At 41.5% G+C, this 19,745-nt stretch overlaps 1 protein-coding gene across 5 annotated transcripts in view; it reads right to left on the bottom strand.

The window, feature by feature from the left end:
- c25h12orf75 (chromosome 25 C12orf75 homolog) overlaps nucleotides 1-5,901 on the bottom strand; it is a 32,560-nt gene extending 26,659 nt beyond the window's left edge. The window contains exon 1 of one of the 5 annotated variants that reach the window (XM_029758010.1): nucleotides 5,310-5,901. In XM_029758010.1, the coding sequence (XP_029613870.1) occupies nucleotides 5,310-5,359 (50 nt within the window). In that variant the 5' untranslated portion in view covers nucleotides 5,360-5,901. The remainder of the gene's footprint in view (nucleotides 1-5,309) is intronic. The other 4 variants (XM_029758009.1, XM_029758012.1, XM_029758011.1 and 1 more) reach the window with 4 other exon arrangements.
- Between the last annotated feature and the right edge of the window lie 13,844 nt (nucleotides 5,902-19,745).

The following is a 19,745-nucleotide window of genomic DNA, read 5'->3' on the forward strand; positions in this document are numbered from 1 at the left end:
TGCAAGACAGGAATGTCAGTGTTCTGCCATGGCCAGCGAAGAGCCCAGATCTCAATCCCATTGAGCACGTCTGGGACCTGTTGGATCGGAGGGTGAGGGCTAGGGCCATTCACCCCAGAAATGTCAGGAAACTTGCAGGTGCCTTGGTGGAAGAGTGGGGTAACATCTCACAGCAAGAACTGGCAACTCTGGTGCTGTCTATGAGGAGGAGATGCACTGCAGTACTTAATGCAGCTGGTGGCCACACCAGATACTGACTGTTACTTTTGATTTTGAGCACCCCTTTGTTCAGGGACACATTATTCCATTTCTGTTAGTCACATGTCTGTGGAACTTGTTCAGTTTATGTCTCAGTTGTTGAATCTTGTTATGTTCATACAAATCATTTGTTCATGTTAAGTTTGCTGAAAATAAACACAGTTGACAGTGAGAGGACACTTCTTTTTTTGCTGAGTTTGTCACAATGTATACATGTAGCTTACAGTACAAAATTAATTCCATTCCAATCAAGTTGCCTTCAAATCACCTTCCTCAACTACAACTAAATTCCAAGAAATTGTCAATTCAATTGGCCTTCATTCACCTTCCTCATCTGTATCACAAAGGATTCTACTTTATTCGGCGAATAATTGAATGTTTTGTATTCACTACTGTGTCCCAAGAATCCGTCATTGTATGCAATGGAATGGTAAATGGTGCCGACAGAGAGGGCCGCCTTGCTTTTAGCTCTTAGGAAAGTTTGCAGTATTTTGTGTTATTACATACAGCCGGGAAGAACTATTGGATATCAGAGCGGCAGTAACTCACCAGCACTATCAGCATTACAACCAGGAATACGACTTTCCCGAAGCAGATCCTTTGTTCGCACACCCCAGGGCAATTGAACTGATTCCAGAGGCACGACCCAAAACAACGCCGGCGAAGGAGAGGTACTCGGAGTGGTCTTCTAGTCCGACTTAAGAGGCGCGCACAACACCCACCGCTTCCGAGTATAATTACTCACGCATGTTCAATCTCTGGATGATAAAGTTGATGAGCTCAGGGTGAGGGTTTCTTTCCAGAGAGACATCAGGGATTGTAACATACTCTGTTTCACGGAAGCATGGCTCTCTCGGGATATACTGTCTGAGTCAGTCCAGCCAGCTGGGTTCTCAGTTCATCGCACAGACAGGAATAAATATCTTTCCGAGAAGAAGAAGAAGGGGGTGTGTGTGTTTCATGATTAACGACTCATGGTGTAATTGTGATAACATAAAGGAACTCAAGTCCTTTTGTTCACCCGACCTCAAACAAATGCAGACTGTATTATCTCCCAAGATAATTATTTTGGTTATAGTCATGGCCATGTATATCCCCCCTTCAAGCCGATACCACGTTGATCGTCAAAGAACTTCACTATACTTTATTCAAACTGGAAACCACATATCCTGAGGCTGCATTTATTGTAGGGTACTACAAACCAAATTTGAGAAAAAGGCTGCCGAAGTTCTATCAACACAGATTGGTGTTTGAGGGTACTATTTAATGAAGCTGCCTGTTGAGGACTTGTGTTGTCTGTTTCTCAAACTAAACATTCTAATGTACTTGTCCTCTTGCTCAGTTGTGCACTGGGCCTCCCACTCCTCTTTCTATTCTGGTTAGAGCCAGTTTGCGCTGTTCTGTGAAGGAAGTACTACACAGCGTTGTACGAGATCTTCAGTTTCTTGGCAATTTCTCGCATGGAATAGCCTTAATTTCTCAGAACAAGAATAGACTGAGGAGTTTCAGAAGAAAGGTATTTGTTTCTGGCCATTTTGAGCCTGTAATCAAACCCACAAATGCTGATGCTCCAGATACTCAACTAGTCTAAAGAAGGCCAGTTTTATTGCTTCTTTAATCAGGACAACAGTTTTCAGCTGTGCTAACATAATTGCAAAAGGGTTTTCTAATGATCAATTAGCCTTTTAAAATGATAAACTTGGATTAGCTAACACAACATGCCATTGGAACACAGGAGTGATGGTTGCTGATAATGGGCCTTTTTACGCCTATGTAGACATTCCATAAACAAATATTTGTTTAAATCAGCCGTTTCCAGCTACAATAATCATTTACAACATTAACAATGTCTACACTGTATTTCTGATCAATTTGATGTTATTTTAATGGACTTTTTTTTTGCTTTTCTTTCAAAAACAAGGACATTTCTAAGTGACCCAAAACTTTTGAACGGTAGTGTATATATTCTTAATTCCATTCCTTTACTTAGATTGTGTGTATTGGGTATATGTTGTGAAATTGTTAGATATTACTCGTTAGATATACCAATACCATCTGCTAAACACGTGTATGTGACCAATAAATTTGATTTGGAACATTATATAACTTTTGAAAAACAAGGTAACACCCCCTCCCCTGTCCTCCATCTTCTCCATAATAACACCACTTTTCTACAAAGCTGTCCACCGAATTATACTCATGTAATTGAAGGAATGACGTTAGAAAAATATGAAATACATAACAAACACCACAATTTATCCTTAGTTATAGAAGAGGAGACCAAAGCCCTTATACGGAAACAGTACATGGGGTGTGCCTTAAGACAGAACAGAGTGGCCCATTCACAACCCTTACAAAAGCTTATTCATCATCAAGGGCACTCAGATCTGCTTACACAAGAGCAGGGATGTGGAGCCCAATATCCATTACGTTTAGAAGGCACTGTCCCATTGAGTCTCAGGACATACAAATGGGTGTGGAATGAAACACTGCTGATATGATCACATTTAGGTCTACACTACCGATTCCGATACTGTTACGGATGGGTGAAGTGTCACTTTAGCATTGGCCAAATTGAGGTTTCCAATATGCTATGTGAAATCCGAAGACCTTTGCATTGAAAATTGACAGATGCACTACACTGCCAAAAGTATATGAACACCTGCGTGTCGAACATCTCATTCCAAAATCATGGGCATGATTACAGAGTTAGTCCCACTCTTTGCTGCTGTAACACTCTTCTGGGAAGGCTTTCCACTAGATGTTCAAACATTGCTGCGAGGACTAGCTTCCATTCAGCCACAAGAGCATTAGTGAGGTCGGCACTGATGTTGGGCGATTAGGCCTGGCTCGGAGTCGGCGTTCCAATTCATATATCCCAAAGGTGTTCGATGGGGTTGAGGTCAGGGCTCTGGGCAGTTCAGTCAAGTTGTTCCACACCGATCTCGACAAACCATTTATGTATGGACCTTACTTTGTTCACGGGGGCATTGTCATGCTGAAACAGGAAAGGGCCTTCCCCAAACTTTTGCCAGAAAGTTGGAAGCACAGAACCCTCTAGAATGTCATTGTATGCTGTAGCGTTAAGATTTCCCTTCACTGGAACTAAGGGGCCTAGCCGAACCATGAAAAACAGCCCCTTATTCCTCCTCCACCAAACTTTACAGTTGCCACTATGCAATCGGGGAGGTAACGTTCTCCTGGCATCCACCAAACCCAGATTCGTCCATCGGACTGCCAGATGGTGAAGCGTGATTCATCACTCCAGAGAACGCGTTTCCACTGCTCCAGAGTCCAATGGCGGAGAGCTTTACACCACTCCAGCCGACACTTGGCATTGCGCATGGTGATCTCAGGCTTGTGTGCGGCTGCTTGGCCATGGAAACCCATTTCATGAAGCTCCCGACGAACAGATCTTCTGCTGGCATGGGTCCAGAGGCAGTTTGGAACTCGGTAGGGAGTGTTGCAACCGAGGGCAGACGATTTTTACATGCTGCGCACTTCAGCACTCGGTGGTCCCATTCCGTGAGCTTGTGTGGCCTACCACTACGCGGCTGAGCCGTTGTTGCTACTAAACGTTTCCACTTCACAATAACAGCACTTACAGTTGAACGGGGCAGCTCTAGCAGGGCAGAAATTTGATGAACTGACTTTTTGGAAATGTGGCATCCTATGATGGTGCCATGTTGAAAGTCACTACAGCTCTTCAGTATGGGCCATTCTTCTGCCAATGTTTGTCGATTGCATGGCTGTGTGCTCGATTTTATACACCTGTTAGCAACGGGTTTGACTGAAATAGCAGAATCCACTATTTTTAAAGGGGTGTCCACATACTTCTGGCCATGTAGTGTATCTGTGCACACAGAAAAAGAGTGCCAATTCCATTTGATTCTATCCCATTCTGTATATGTACCTAAGCTGTTGAGTTCATAGATCAATAGTTCTGACCTCTACCACACATGCATCATAATGACAGTGTCACATGTCCCTGAGCTTGAGAGTGACCTCTAACCATGGGCTTAATGATCCCTCACAGAAACCCTCACACATCTTCCCTTTGTATTACACTCATGCATAATCATGCTTCTCATCTACTATACAGCTAGACTACTAGTTCACAGCATTTTCCTCCAGGGTCTCCCTTCCAGGAAGTGGAACTAGAGCAAATTCAGAGAAGATAAAACATGAACCTGTTTTTCACATTAGCTGCCTGGGGTTCTGTTAGAGAAGGAGTCTGTCTGGCCTTTGCTGAGACACACACACACACACACACACACACACACACACACACACACACACACGTTGTTGCTCTGATGGTTAGGGAGGTAATTCCACAGGCGCTCTGATTCTATCACCATCATTTTCCGACCACACCAGCAGCCAGTGATTGCTAAAAAGAAAATGTATTTTTATTCAGTCATTCGGTCATCGCTCATTGATTCAGAAAAACAGTATATTACTTCAGATAAAAATTGTGTAGTGTGTATCAACCTCTTAACCAGAAACATTCACAAGTAGGAGTAAGACCTTAAGGTATTTGCCCAGTGAAATGTATCCTTTTGAGGGCTTTTGATGAATAAAACTAGGATATTGAGTAAGCATTTCAAAATTAGCAGTCACAAGGAGAGCCAGCATCAATCACCTGGAGATACAAAAACGGACAACCGATAGCTGCTGAGATGTCAAAGTCTGTCTTTCTTTCATCCACAATACCAATTGAGAGAACTGGACGCCACAGACTTATTTGAAACCACACACACAGCCTATACACAGCCTAGAGACTCGTCCTTGAAAGCATTACAAGAATATTTACGTTTTAAATTCCTAAAAACTTTGCTGTCTCCTGGTTACCAGGGGTCAAAGTCTGAGCCTAAAATCCCTGAGGCAACCTCTGCACCCAACCACTGTCAAACCCTGAGATGACCATACACATACGGAACACACCTGGATGCAGAAAACCACTGCATAAAGTACACAAACACACACACAGTGAAAACCTCCAACCCTCCGCACCCCCAAACACCCAGATGATCTGGAACTGGAACACTCACCCCCTCCTGAGGTGCTGGCGACTGAGGAATTGCCACAACCCATTTTGCATAGACACTGCCACTGGGAAGGAGTGGTATTATGTGTCTCAGTCACACTGATTTACTATTTGGTGGTTTGCTCCTGCACTCTGTGTCCATCCCATCTGCAACGCTGAACTGAGTCGTGTGTGAAAGCATGGAGATACTGTTATATACACAGATGGAGGGGGGAGATGTGGGGTGGGGGAGAGGGAAAGAGAGAGAGAGAGATGCTCTGTCCTCACATGATTTGCTATTTTTCTCCACTCTGACAGGGTTGTCCAGGAAACGGGGGAATGGGCAGGAGGGTGTCGAAGAAGCCAGCCAATGGCAAGCTTCCAATTCGGTAAGGCTTTATAAGGGAGTTCCAGCTTTTATGTATGACTCTCCAAATGTATGATATTATAACACATGTTATGCCGCTCTGGATAAGAGTGTCTGCTAAGTTACTAAAATATAAATGTATGTTAAAATAAACGAATAAATAGTTTTCACCCCCGCCCCCGGAAACCTCTCTCAAAGCTACGGATCCGGATAACGTTATGCGCATGTTATTTAGACACATTTCTTTCTACTTAGCTGCTGCTCACACACTCCTCTTCTCTTCGTGTTTATCACCTTCTTCGGAACCATGATGATGTAGCCGATGTCTCTGTCTCAGCTGAAATAATAACCCTGAGGCGATTTGAACGAACATTCAATGACATATGTCTGTTAAAACATATATTGCAGTTGCACAAGCAGAATGTAGTCGCTACGCATTGCATTGGAGCAAAATCAAAGTGCGTTTTGGGTGATGTAAGCTAATATTTGTAGTTGCTGCCATATCGTCGCTGAAAACTAATACTACTAATGTGACTGCTTGTCTGCCTCTTGCTTAGCCAATGTTTGCAATCATGATTAGAAAAACACATTACATCGCTAATTAGACTGCGTGTATTGATACGCTGCCTAGACAGCTGCATGGAATGCTGCGTTCATGTGCTAGTCGGAACTAGGAAACTGACATCAGACATTTTAACTGATTGAACGCAGCACGTGTATAACTACAACCGTGCAATTCGGAAATGTCAGAGTTTCCATGTTCCAACTACCTCTTGAACGTGGCATAACGTGTCAAAAAAACTGGGAGTTTGTCCGAACATGTTGAAAATGTATTTTGTGCACAACATTTAAGGGTGATTTTGCAAATACGGGACTGTTTGTGTCTCAGGGTTAGATTTGTAAGAAAATGTAAAAAAAAATGTTTTTTATTTCACATCCATTAAGTAGAGACTAAAATAACCTTCAACTTTTTTTTAAACTTTCAATGTTATTTTATTTTCTAAAGCATTTCCTGTCTGGATTTCAGTTTTGCGCTGTTTTTGTCCTGTCTCATACCCAGACTTTTTACATTCTGCCATGTATTACACTTACAAAAGTCTTCATAATTAAAAGATATTGAATGCACCTGTTTTAAAAAAAATAGTAAAATAAATGGAAACTATATACATATTAGATGTGCACAAACCATTTGTTACCTTTTTTTTACACAAAATACAGTCGTTACTAAGTATCATTACCACCACTACAAGCAAATTCTATGATATAACGGTTTCTTTTTTTTATGTTTGTGTACTTGGTTACCATGGATATGAATAATGACAATGGAGCACATAGATGTCATGGAGGGGATTCACATTTGGAAGCCGGGAAATTATAAAAAAGAAAGTTAAATATGACTCGAGAAGATAATATTTTTATTGAACGTCATTACCAAATAGGCTATAATGTCGTCACATTATGTTCAATTTTTAAAAATTGTTTTGAATATGTGTATTTAGGATACATTGTATGATACTGTATCTGTTCAACTGGATTTAAAATACTAGAATTCCTATTTATGACCAAATAATGTAAAAATGTAATTCCCACCACATAATGAACTGTGATGGTAAAGGCAGAATGTGGTGGTAATGACAAAATGTATTAGTTAATTTATTTGTACTTACCTTAAGACCTGAAGACACACACATTACATATACTGTATGATCATGGTTAAGTTGAAATTGAACACTTATTTGCTAAATAAGACCATGACATTTTATATTATGTTATGATTATTGAGTGATTTCATCTCCATTTATGTGACTTACTATGGTTATTACTGTCTTTAATTATTTATTAATTTATTATTCTATAAAATACCCCCAAATTCAGCCAAGGATAGGACAAGGACACATATAAACAAAATCAAACAAGATCCTATAAAATACCAAGATTATTTATTTATTTAACCTTTATTTAACTAGACAAGTCAGTTAAGAACAAATTCTTATTTACAATGACGGCCTAACCCGGCAAAACTCAAACCCGGACGACACTGAGCTAATTGTGCGCCGTCCTATGAGTATCTTAAGAAACACAAAGAAAGACAAATCAAGAGACAAGAAAGTGGTGAACTGAAACCAATCTCACAACTTTCCCAGTGAGAAAAAAGGGGAGAAAAAGGAGGCAATGGAAAATGAACCAAAGAAACAGAACATCAACTATCCAGAGAAGAGTGGTTATGGAGTCATACCTGTCAAGGATCACGCCACCACACTCACAGGAAGTCTTATAGCTACAGAATGATGACCTACCTGCCCCTCAAATGGCACCGGATTCCCCTTCCTATTCAAACTCGGAAACCCCAAGACAGAGAGGCTGTAGAAAGGTGCAAAAAAACTGATCCAAAGTCTGCAAGGATCTATGTATGGCCAATATGAAGTTGAAGGCCGCGGAAAGAATACGGAGGGAAATTATTTTGAAAAAGATATGATAGATTGTCAGAGAAGATCAGAATTTTGGATTCCTCCAGAACAAAAACAAAACAACAAATGTGGTCAAAGCCACAGAATCTGAGAAGAATAACATAACACCATCATCTCAGAGCTGAGAGAGAAATACCAGAAGCAACCGAGTGCAAAAGACCCACCAGTGATATCCAAGATTTTGGCTGGGAAAATACTGAAAAACTATTGCATGGTGAAAATGGCAAATAGAAGTTGGATTCTCTGCGAATACAATGCGGCGAAACAACAAACGGCCAACCTGTCTGCGGGTGCTCAAAAAAGAAACATTCGAATGCAATCAGCCCATCAATAGAAGATGAAATAAAACGTTTATTTGAACGTGATGGTAACAGTCGAGCATCAACAGGAAAAAAGGGAAACATTGACAAGACACAAGATTAAAATGCAGAAGCGATACATGAACACACTGGCAAAACTCCATCAGAAGTTCAAGATAGAATTACCAGAGGTCAAGCGGTCAGTTCACCAAAATAAGTCCCTTTTGAATTGACAATCCATCAGTGAAAGGCAGGGAGACAGTGTTAGACACATGCCAACCTTCAGTTCATGGCAGACAAGTTGTTATATCACAGTGGTTAAAAGCAGCAACATTGAAGTATTGGTTGGGTCTTTGTGTTGCGATTAGATGACCACAGAGTGCATGTATCGAGAGTGCTCTCTTTGCAAAGAGAAAGAGCTCCAGACTTCCTTTTTTGATGGTGGACAACAAACATGGTGGTTTGAGTGGAAAAGTAAGGAAGAAGAGAGAGAGAAGAAAACAAAAAAGATGGAACAAAATAGAAGTTTACTCTCCATTTGACTGTGAAGGAGAAGGTGTACGGTAGCCTTCAAACTCTACTGGAAGACTTCACATCCAATTTGAAGAAGAAATGCTTCCCAAGTTGTCTTCAATATCAGACGTCAGTACAAAAAATAAACATGTACAACTGTGACATGAAAATGTTTTATGTGAAATGTTATTTCCATGACACTGTCATTACCACAGTGCTAAGTCATTAACATCAGGGTACATATTTTTTAGGAAAGTGTATTAAATTGATTTTGATGATTTTTCCCACATGTGAACTTTATATGCTTGTTCTTAATCCCTAAAATAATGTCAAATATAAAGATTTTGATATGTTAAAAACATGTTTCTGAGTATCATCACGACATATATGGACATTTAGACATGACAATGATGAATACATATAATTAAGAAAACTTCCAAATTGCAAAGAAAACATTATTACAAAATTACAAAATAAAATACCTTAGATACAATTTCTGTAATTTCCTTTTGAACTAAAATAGCACATTTTATGATGTTGTGGTAACATTGTACAAATTGCAATTTGTAACATATCATACGAAATGGATGATGCACATCCACAAATAAATACATACCATATGAAATATAACATATCATACTAAATGGAGTGTCCTGGATTTAGATTTATTATGTTACGTCTACCCCAGAGTCCAGGTTGCGGACAGTTTTCACAATAACAAGTGTGTGTATTGGCAGTAGTTTGTAGGCCTAGTAAACCCCAGAAACCTGTGTAGGTTACTGATTCCCTTCAAGTTAATCGTTCTTATGGTTTCCCTACTCAAGACCACAGTAACAACTATTTATTTTTTCTGGTGACATGCATGATGTTTCAGGTGTTGACCATGAACTGTTTTACAATGTCGGCAGTGCATGCTTGGCATCAGATGGAGCTATGTGGTCCAATTCCTTGATAAACACAGAGATGTTTCTCTGCCCTCTCCAAACCCTGAGGGCAGAACCTTCATTAACTCTATGCATGCGTATGCGCACGTGCACAATGTTAACAGCTTTTGATGAATACAGTACACTCAGTCTTCATCTTTGTGTAGGATTATGAGTAACCTACAAGGATTATTACAGAGCTAGATGCCTTGCCATTTCAAAAGTCAAGACCTCTTTCCATCTCAATGTGTTATCCAATAACTCATCACCCAATGTTCTATTTTTTTGGGGGGGGTACATTTTGTAAGGCACTGAACAGAGTTCAATGGAAGTGATATAATTGCATAAACTGATCCCCTAATAGTCCCTTCAAACTAAATAATCCCTCAAAACGAGGTCATATTCAGGAAAGTATTGACTTGTCACTGGGCGCGTTTGAGTGGTAAGGCGAAAGCAACCGAGTGTAGACTAGGGTTGAAGAGTGAAGTCGGGGAGGTGCATCTGCAACTGCCGAAAGTCAGACACTGTGGCTTGCCAACAGCAAGGCCCAAATCAACATTGGAAAGTTTTTCTTTATAATGTCGAAATAAACATGGCTCCAAAAAAGTATTTGATCCCCTGCTGATTTTGTACGTTTGCCCACTGACAAAGAAATGATCAGTCTATAATTTTAATGGTAGGTTTATTTGAACAGTGAGAGACAGAATAACAACAAAAATATCCAGAAAAACACGTCAAAAAAGTTATAAATTGATTTGCATTTTAATGAGGGAAATAAGTATTTCACCCCCTCTCAATCAGAAAGATTTCTGGCTCCCAGGTGTCTTTTATACAGGTAACGAGCTGAGATTAGGAGCACACTCTTAAAGGGAGTGCTCCTAACCGCAGCTTGTTACCTGTAAAAAAGACACCTGTCCACAGAAGCAATCAATCAATCAGACTCCAAACTCTCCACCATGGCCAAGACCAAAGAGCTCTCCAAGGATGTCAGGGACAAGATTGTAGACCTACACAAGGCTGGAATGGGCTACAAGACCATCGCCAAGCAGCTTGGTGAGAAGGTGACAACATTTGGTGCGATTATTCGCAAATGGCAGAAACACAAAAGAACTGTCAATATCCCTCGGCCTGGGGCTCCATGCAAGATCTCACCTCGTGGGGTTGCAATGAGCATGAGAATGGTGAGGAATCGGCCCAGAACTACACGGGAGGATCTTGTCAATGATCTCAAGGCAGCTGGGACCATAGTCACCAAGAAAACAATTGGTAACACACTACGCCGTGAAGGACTGAAATCCTGCAGTGCCCGCAAGGTCCCCCTGCTTAAGAATACATTTTCATGCCCGTCTGAAGTTTGCCAATGAACATCTGAATGATTCAGAGGACAACTGGTGAAAGTGTTGTGGTCAGATGAGACCAAAATGGAGCTCTTTGGCATCAACTCAACTCGCCGTGTTTGGAGGAGGAGGAATGCTGCCTATGACCCCAAGAACACCATCTCCACCGTCAAACATGGAGGTGGAAACATTATGCTTTGGGGGTGTTTTTCTGCTAAGGGGACAGGACAACTTCACCGCATCAAAGGGACGATGGACGGGGCCATGTACCGTCAAATCTTGGGTGAGAACCTCATTCCCTCAGCCAGGGCATTGAAAATGGGTCGTGGATGGGTATTCCAGCATGACAATGACCCAAAACACACGGCCAAGGCAACAAAGGAGTGGCTCAAGAAAAAGCACATTAAGGTCCTGGAGTGGCCTAGCCAGTCTCCAGACCTTAATCCTATAGAAAATCTGTGGAGGGAGCTGAAGGCTCGAGTTGCCAAACGTCAGCCTCGAAACCTTAATGACTTGGAGAAGATCTGCAAAGAGGAGTGGGACAAAATCCCTCCTGAGATGTGTGCAAACCTGGTGGCCAACTACAAGAAACGTCTGACCTCTGATTGCCAACAAGGGTTTTGCTACCAAGTACTAAGTCATGTTTTGCAGAGAGGTCAAATACTTATTTCCCTCATTAAAATGCAAATCATTTTATAACATTTTTGACATGAGTTTTTCTGGATTTTTTTGTTGTTATTCTGTCTCTCACTGTTCAAATAAACCTTTATTTAAATGATAGACTGATTATTTCTTTGTAAGTGGGCAAACATACAAAATCAGCAGGGGATCAAATACTTTTTCCCCCCACTGTATCACACACTCACAAACTGAAATCATATGTGTTCATTGTACAATCAGTTACCGCGAGAGAGTCAAATATCACATGAATTTGTATATAGGCTATCCATGAAGTTGCTTCCTGTTTCAGTCGTGTCTTTGGTCACATTCGCGTGGGTCAAACTAAAACACCCTTTGAATGGATGACATTAGAGCCTCCCACTATACAGGCAATGGCTGCAGGATGCAGTTGGTGAAGAGCAACTGCTGAAAACAGCCAGTTGATTGCAGTCAAAACTTCATGACCTTTGATCACATGATTTCTGTAAAGTTCATGCAGTCGACATGTAGGCGCAAGTCAGACAATTATTTACCCATTAAGGCAACACACTTTGAAAAGCGTTGAGCAACGAAGGTCACCAACTTGACAAAAGTGATCCGCTCGTATGCGCCCATTGTGATTGCATGTGGCCTCAATAAGCATATCATATTCTAAATTGTGGTCAGGACCAATGATTTACAGTTGAAGTTGGAAGTTTACATACACCTTAGCCAAATACATTTAAACTCAGTTTTTCGCAATGCCTGACATTACATCCTAGTAAAAATGACCTGTCTTAGGTCAGTAAGGATCATCACTTTATTTTAAGAAGGTGAAATGTCAGAATAATAGTAGAGAGAATTATTTATTTCAGCTTTTATTTCTTTCATCACATTCCCAGTGGGTCAGAAGTTTACATACACTCAATTAGTATTTGGTAGCATTGCCATCACATTGTTTAACTTGGGTCAAACGTTTCGGGTAGCCTTCCAGAAGCTTCCCACAATAAGTTGGGTGAATCTTGGCCCATTCCTCCTGACAGAGCTGGTGTAACTGAGTCAGGTTTGTAGGCCTCCTTGCTCGCCCACGCTTTTTCAGTTCTGCCCACAAATATTCTATAGGATTGAGGTCAGGGCTTTGTGATGGCCACTCCAATACCTTGACTTTGCTGTCCTTAAGCTATTTTGCCACAACTTTGGAAGTATGCTTGGGGTCATTGTTCATTTGGAAGACCCATTTGCGACCAAGCTTTAACTTCGTGACTGACGTCTTGAGATGTTGCTTCAATATATCCACATCATTTTATTTCCTCATGATGCCATCTATTTTGTGAAGTGCACCAGTCCCTCCTGCAGCAAAGCACCCCCACAACATGATACTGCCAACCCCGTGCATCACGGTTGGGATGTTGTTCTTCGGCTTGCAAGCCTCCCCCTTTTTCCTCCAAACATAACGATGATTATTATGGCCAAACAGTTCTATTTTTGTTTCATCAGACTAGAGGACATTAATCCAAAAAGTACGATCTTTGTCCCCATGTGCTGTTGCAAAATGTAGTCTGGCTTTTTATGGCAGTTTTGGAGCAGTGGCTTCTTCCTTGCTGAGCGGCCTTTCAGGTTATGTCGATATAGGACTTGTTTTACTGTGGATGTAGATACTTTTGTACCTGTTTCCTCCAGCATCTTCACAAAGTCCTTTGCTGCTGTTCTGGGATTGATTTGAACTTTTCGCACCAAAGTATGTTCATCTCTAGGAGACAGAACGTCTCCTTCCTGAGCTGTATGACGGCTGCGTGGTCCCATGGTGTTTATACTTGGGTACCATTGTTTGTACAGATGAACGTGGTACCTTCAGGCGTTTGGAAATTGCTCCCAAGGATGAACCAGACCTGTAGAGGTCAACAATATTTTTTCTGAGGTCTTGGCTGATTTCTTTTGATTTTCCCATGATGTCAAGCAAAGAGGCACTGAGTTTGAAGGTAGGCCTTGAAATACAGCTACAGGTACACCTCCAATTGACTCAAATTATGTCAATTACACTATGAGAAGCTTCTAAAGCCATGACATCATTTTCTGGAATTTTCCAAGCTGTTTAAAGGCACAGTCAACTTAGTGTATGTAAACTTCTGACCCACTGGAATTGTGATACAGTGAATTATAAGTGAAACAATCTGTCTAAACAATTGTTGGAAAAATTACTTGTGTCATGCACAAAGTAGATGTCCTAACTGACATGCCAAATCTATAGTTTGTTAACAAGAAATTTGTAGAGTGGTTGAAAAACTAGTTTTAATGAACCCAACCTAAGCGTATGTAAACTTCCGACTTCAACTGTATATATACACACAAGATGACTGAAAGGGGTAACCTCCGTTGAAGCCACTGCACCTCCATCTTGGCACTCCCCCACCCTTACATTTACGTTTTTTACATTTACGTAATTTTGCAGACGCTCTTATCCAGAGTGACTTACAAATTGGTGCATTCACCTTATGATATCCAGTGGAACAACCACTTTACAACAGTACATCTATGTCTTTATTGGGGGGGGGGGGGTTAGAAGGATTACTTAATCCTATCCCAGGTATTCCTTAAAGAGGTGGGGTTTCAGGTGTCTCCGGAAGGTGGTGATTGACTCCGCTGTCCTGGCATCGTGAGGGAGCTTGTTCCACCATTGGGGTGCCAGAGCAGCGAACAGTTTTGACTGGGCTGAGCGGGAACTGTGCTTCCACAGAGGTAGGGAGGCGAGCAGGCCAGAGGTGGATGAACACAGTGCCCTTCCTTGGGTGTAGGGACTGATCAGAGCCTGAAGGTACGGAGGTGCCATTCCCCTCACAGCTCCGTAGGCAAGCACCATGGTCTTGTAGCAGATGCGAGCTTCAACTGGAAGCCAGTGAAGTGTGCGAAGGAGCGGGGTGACGTGAGAGAACTTGGGAAGGTTGAACACCAGACGGGCTGCGGCGTTCTGGATGAGTTGTAGGGGTTTAATGGCATAGGCAGGGAGCACCGCCAACAGCGAGTTGCAGTAATCCAGACGGGAGATGACAAGTGCCTGGATTAGGACCTGCGCTGCTTCCTGTGTGAGGCAGGGTCGTACTCTGCGAATGTTGTGGAGCATGAACCTACAGGATCGGGTCACCGCCTTGATGTTAGTGGAGAACGACAGGGTGTTGTCCAGGGTCACGCCAAGGCTCTTAGCACTCTGGGAGGAGGACACAATGGAGTTGTCAACCGTGATGGCGAGATCATGGAACGGGCAGTCCTTCCCCGGGAGGAAGAGCAGCTCCGTCTTGCCGAGGTTCAGCTACGCTCCTGTAGTCTCTCCTTTGGAATCTATAGAAATATCTTTATTAATGTCTACATTTGTTTTTGCCACATTTATTCTGACTTCTTAAAGACATGCTCTGGTACTTTGGTGAATAAGAAAGTATTTTTTAAACCTCCCGCTTTGGTCTGGATGTGTCAATGTGTAGTTCATACATGCATAATCTATGAGCAGAATTACTGTTTTACCTCAATTATCAACAAAATCCCTAGTTTGAAAGCAACTATTTTCTTGAAGCTGTGTTTTGCCATTTTCCCTACATTTCCCCCTACGTGGGCCAGCCCCCTAGCAATTTGGGTTTTATCCAATGAGCTTCAGCCCCTAGCATTTGAGTGACAGCTAGCAAGAGGCCTAATGAGAGCGTTATCCAATGAGGTTGCAGGGCAGGCCCAACGAGAGAAAGAGAGCAATGATGTGGTGCACATATCTCAAATTAAAATCAAATGTTATTTGTGACATGCTCCAAATACAACTGGTGTAGACTTTACCGTGAACTGCCTGCTTACGAGTCCTTCCCAACAATGCAGAGTTTAAAAATAAAATAGTACCACAAGAATGGAGCTATATACAAGGAGTACCAGTGCCAGGCAGGGTAAAGTTACAAGGCATCAGGATATAAAATAATGAGTAAAAGCAGCAGCAAGAAATTATAAGTATAAAAGTGAGTGTGAGTGTGCGTGTGTGTGTATAATGTGTATTTATGTGTGTTTGTGTTGTGTCGGTCTGTGTGTGTGTGTTATGTGTGTGTACTGTATATGGTTTGTGTATATATAGTCCAGTCAGTGAATGCCATTAATTGACTATTTAGCAGTCTTATGGCTTGGAGGTAGAAGCTGTCTCGGAGCCTGTTGGTTCGAAAGCCCATGCTCCGGTACCATTTGCCGGCCGGTAGCAGGATGAACAGTATATGGCTTGGGTGAACAGGCCTACTACCGTCATGTCGTCAGCAAACTTGATGGTGTTTGAATCGTGCGTGGCCATGCAGTCATGGGTGAACAGGGAGTACAGGAGGGGACTAAGCTCACACCCCTGATTACAAGGCTCAGTGTTATATTCCTCGAAGCGGGCTTTCTTGTATGCGTCCATGTCCCGTTCCTTGTAAGCTCTAGCATTTAGCCCAGCGCTGATATTGCCTGTAATCCATAGTTTTTGGTTTGGATACGTTCTTATCTTCACTGTGTTGACTACTTTGTCTATGCACTGATTGATGAAGCCTGTGACTGGTGTGGTAAACTCCTTAATACTATCGGATGGAACATATCCCAGTCTGTACTAGCAAAAGTCTTGTAGCTTCACGTCTGCTTCATCCAACTACTTCCGTATTGAGCGCATCACTGGTACTTCTTGTTTGAGCTTTTGTTTGTAAGAAGGAAGCAGGAGAATGGAGTCATGGTCAGATTTGCCGAAGGGAGGATGTGGGAGGGCCCTGTATGCGTTTCTGTGGAGTGCTACTTTTAGAACAAATGGCTAAAAAGTATCCAAAACCTTTTAACTTCTTGCGAATTAGTGGGACGCTAGAAGAGCGCCAAATTCAAATTAAATTTCTATAAATATTAAAAACTTTCATGAAATCACAAGTGCAATACATCAAAATAAAGCTTAACTTGTTGTTAATCCAGCCGCCGTGTCAGATTTCAAAAAGGCTTTACGGCGAAAGCAAACCATGCGATTATCTGAGGACAGCGCCCAGCACACAAATGCATAACAAATCATTTTCAACCAGGGAGTTGCGACACGAAAGTCAGAAATAGCGATATAATATATGCCTTACCTTTGAAGATCTTCTTCTGTTGGCACTCCAAAAGGTCCCAGTTACATTACAAATGGTCCTTTTGTTCGATAAAGTCCTTCTTTATATCCATAAAACTCAGTTTAGTTGGCGCGCTTCAGTCAATAATCCACTCGGTTTCCCTCCTTCAAAGTGCATACAAAATGAATCCCAAACGTTACCAATAAACTTATCCAAACAAGTCAATCAACATTTATAATCAAACCTTAGGTACCCTAATACGCAAATAAACGATACAATTTAAGACGGAGAATCGTTATTGTCTTTACCGGAGAAAAATACCAAAGATCGCGCTCTCATTCACGCGCTTGGAAACACTACAGCCAAAATGGGAGCCACCGAGAAAAACTACAATTTCTGGCTATTTTTTCTAAAAACCAGCCTGAAACTATTTCTAAAGACTGTTGACATCTAGTGGAAGCCCTAGGAACTGCAATCGGGGCACGATTTCGCCCTATTATAAAAGTGCCAGCCATTGAAATCAGTGGTAGGATGATTTTTTTTGGGGGGGATGGTTTGTCCTCGGGGTTTCGCCTGCCATTTTATTCTGTTATAAGTTTTAGAAACTTTAGAGTGTTTTCTATCCAAATCTACCAATTATAAAGCATATCTACCAATTATGAAGCATATCCTAGCTTCTGGGCCTGAGTAGCAGGCAGTTTACTTTGGGCACGCTTTTCATCCAGACGGTAAAATATCCCTATCCCAAAATATCCCTATCCCAAAGAAGTTAATGCATCCTTTTAAATTATTTTATGTGAGCTAAACATATCTATTTTTTTAGATAACATTTTCCTTAAAGTATCATTTTGAGAGATGTTACTGTCCCCACTACAACAACAAAAATACTTAAATGCATGTAATTTTGTCTTTTAAACATTTAATTTAAATACTGTAGAATTCCATTCATTCCTATGGAGGACTGCTCCTACTGGGGAGTACCAATATGGCCGACCAGTGGCTTCAAAGCCTCTCAATGGGCGGATTCAATTATGCTAAGCAGTGGGGCACCGGCACTGAGGTATAATAAAAATGGGGCACAGGTCTATGGCCCATGATGTGACCGGGCAAAAGCAGTGAAGGAGGAGTGTCCTTCTAAAATTGAACAGTAATCTGCACCGCTCTGTCATGTCGTCAACAAGGCAGCACGGTGCATCGTCCAGAAACATACATCTCCTCTTTTCCATGAAATATGTTTGAATTTTCAAATTAGTTTTCAGGTGAAAAAACAGAATCCTACTCATTAACCTGTCAACTTCTAGTGAATCTTTGTTTAAATTTAAACAATTTACTGTCTGTGTTTTGCTAGATGTCTTGCTTGAGATTGATGTAAAAAATAAAAAAAAATCAACTGGGGCTGATATGCTTGATCCATTTTTACTGCAGCTCTCTGCCACCCTGATTGCTGAATCATTAACCCATATTTTTAACCTGATGATTATATCTGGTACTATCCCCAAGGTTTGGAAGGCGGCCCATGTACTCCCTCTTCACAAAGGTGGTGAACCTTGTGACCTAAATAATTAATCGCCCTATTTCTAAACTTTCTTGCCTAGCTAAAATATTAGAATCCTTGATTAATTCTCACCTAAGAACTTTCCATCTTTGAAATGTATTCTACATCTACATCAGTCAGGTTTAAGAACAGGTTATAACACTATCTCTGCTGCATCCCTAATTCTAAATTATGTGGTTAACTGTATGGATATAAGGCAACATTCTGCAGCCCTCTTCAATGACCTGTCAAAGGCTTTCGATACTGTTGATCACACTACTAATTCAGAGGCTTTCCTCAATTGGCCTAGAACAGGCTGCATGTAACTGGTTTAAAAATTACTTGACAGAGAACTCCATGTGTATCTACTGACGGTTTTAAATCAGGTTTCCTGGATATTACGAAAGGTGTTCCACAGGGGTCGATTCTGGGTCCTGTACTTTTTACATTAACAATATCAACTTGTCGGTAAAAAATGGTAACCTGCACTTGTATGCTGATGATACTGTTGTGTATGTTATTGCACCCCACGGTTAACCAGGCTCTATCTGAACTACAGTCTGCCTTTATTGTATTTATTGACCTGAAATGAGTATTGAATGCAGTTAGAACTATGTATATGTGTCACGACACCGACGGATGGTGGCGCCCCTCCTCGACCGGGCGGCGCTCGGCGGTCGTCGTCGCCGGCCTACTAGCTGCCATCGATCCTTTTTGTTTCACTTTCTGTTGGTTAGGTCTAGGTAGGCACGCACCTGTTTTGGTTTAGTTATTAGTAGGGGGGGTTATTTAGTCTAGCAAGGTATGTCGTTTGTGCGTGATTATTTTCGTCAGGTTGTACGTCTGGAGAACAGGTGTTTTTTCCCTTCTGCCTGTACGTTTTTTGGCAGTGTGTTTTGGGCTGCGTCCCTACGCTGTGTTCGGGCTGTTTATGGGTATTTGTTTTACCTTGCCCTGCCCTACCTGTTTTTGGCAAGCATGGATTATTTATTAAAAAGAAATGAGTGTTCACGGACTTGTGTCTCCTGCGCCTGACTTCAACCCTCCTGCTTCCTTGAGCATTCTGACAATATGTTGTTCTCTAGAGTGCATAAAAATAACTCAGATTTAAGAATATGTACTTTGGAAGGTGTCCATATTGGTTGTGTCGGTGCTTACAAATATTTGGGCATCTGGACAGATGAAAGGCTGTCTTTTTATAAAGCATATAGTTAAGAAGCTGAGAATAAAAATGGCCTTCTTCTATTGAAATAGGTGCTGCCTCTCGCTAAATAGTAGAAAGCAGATTATTCATTCAATGTTCCTA

This window comes from Salmo trutta, chromosome 7 (genome assembly GCF_901001165.1).
Source record: "Salmo trutta chromosome 7, fSalTru1.1, whole genome shotgun sequence".
Lineage (NCBI taxonomy): Eukaryota > Metazoa > Chordata > Actinopteri > Salmoniformes > Salmonidae > Salmo > Salmo trutta.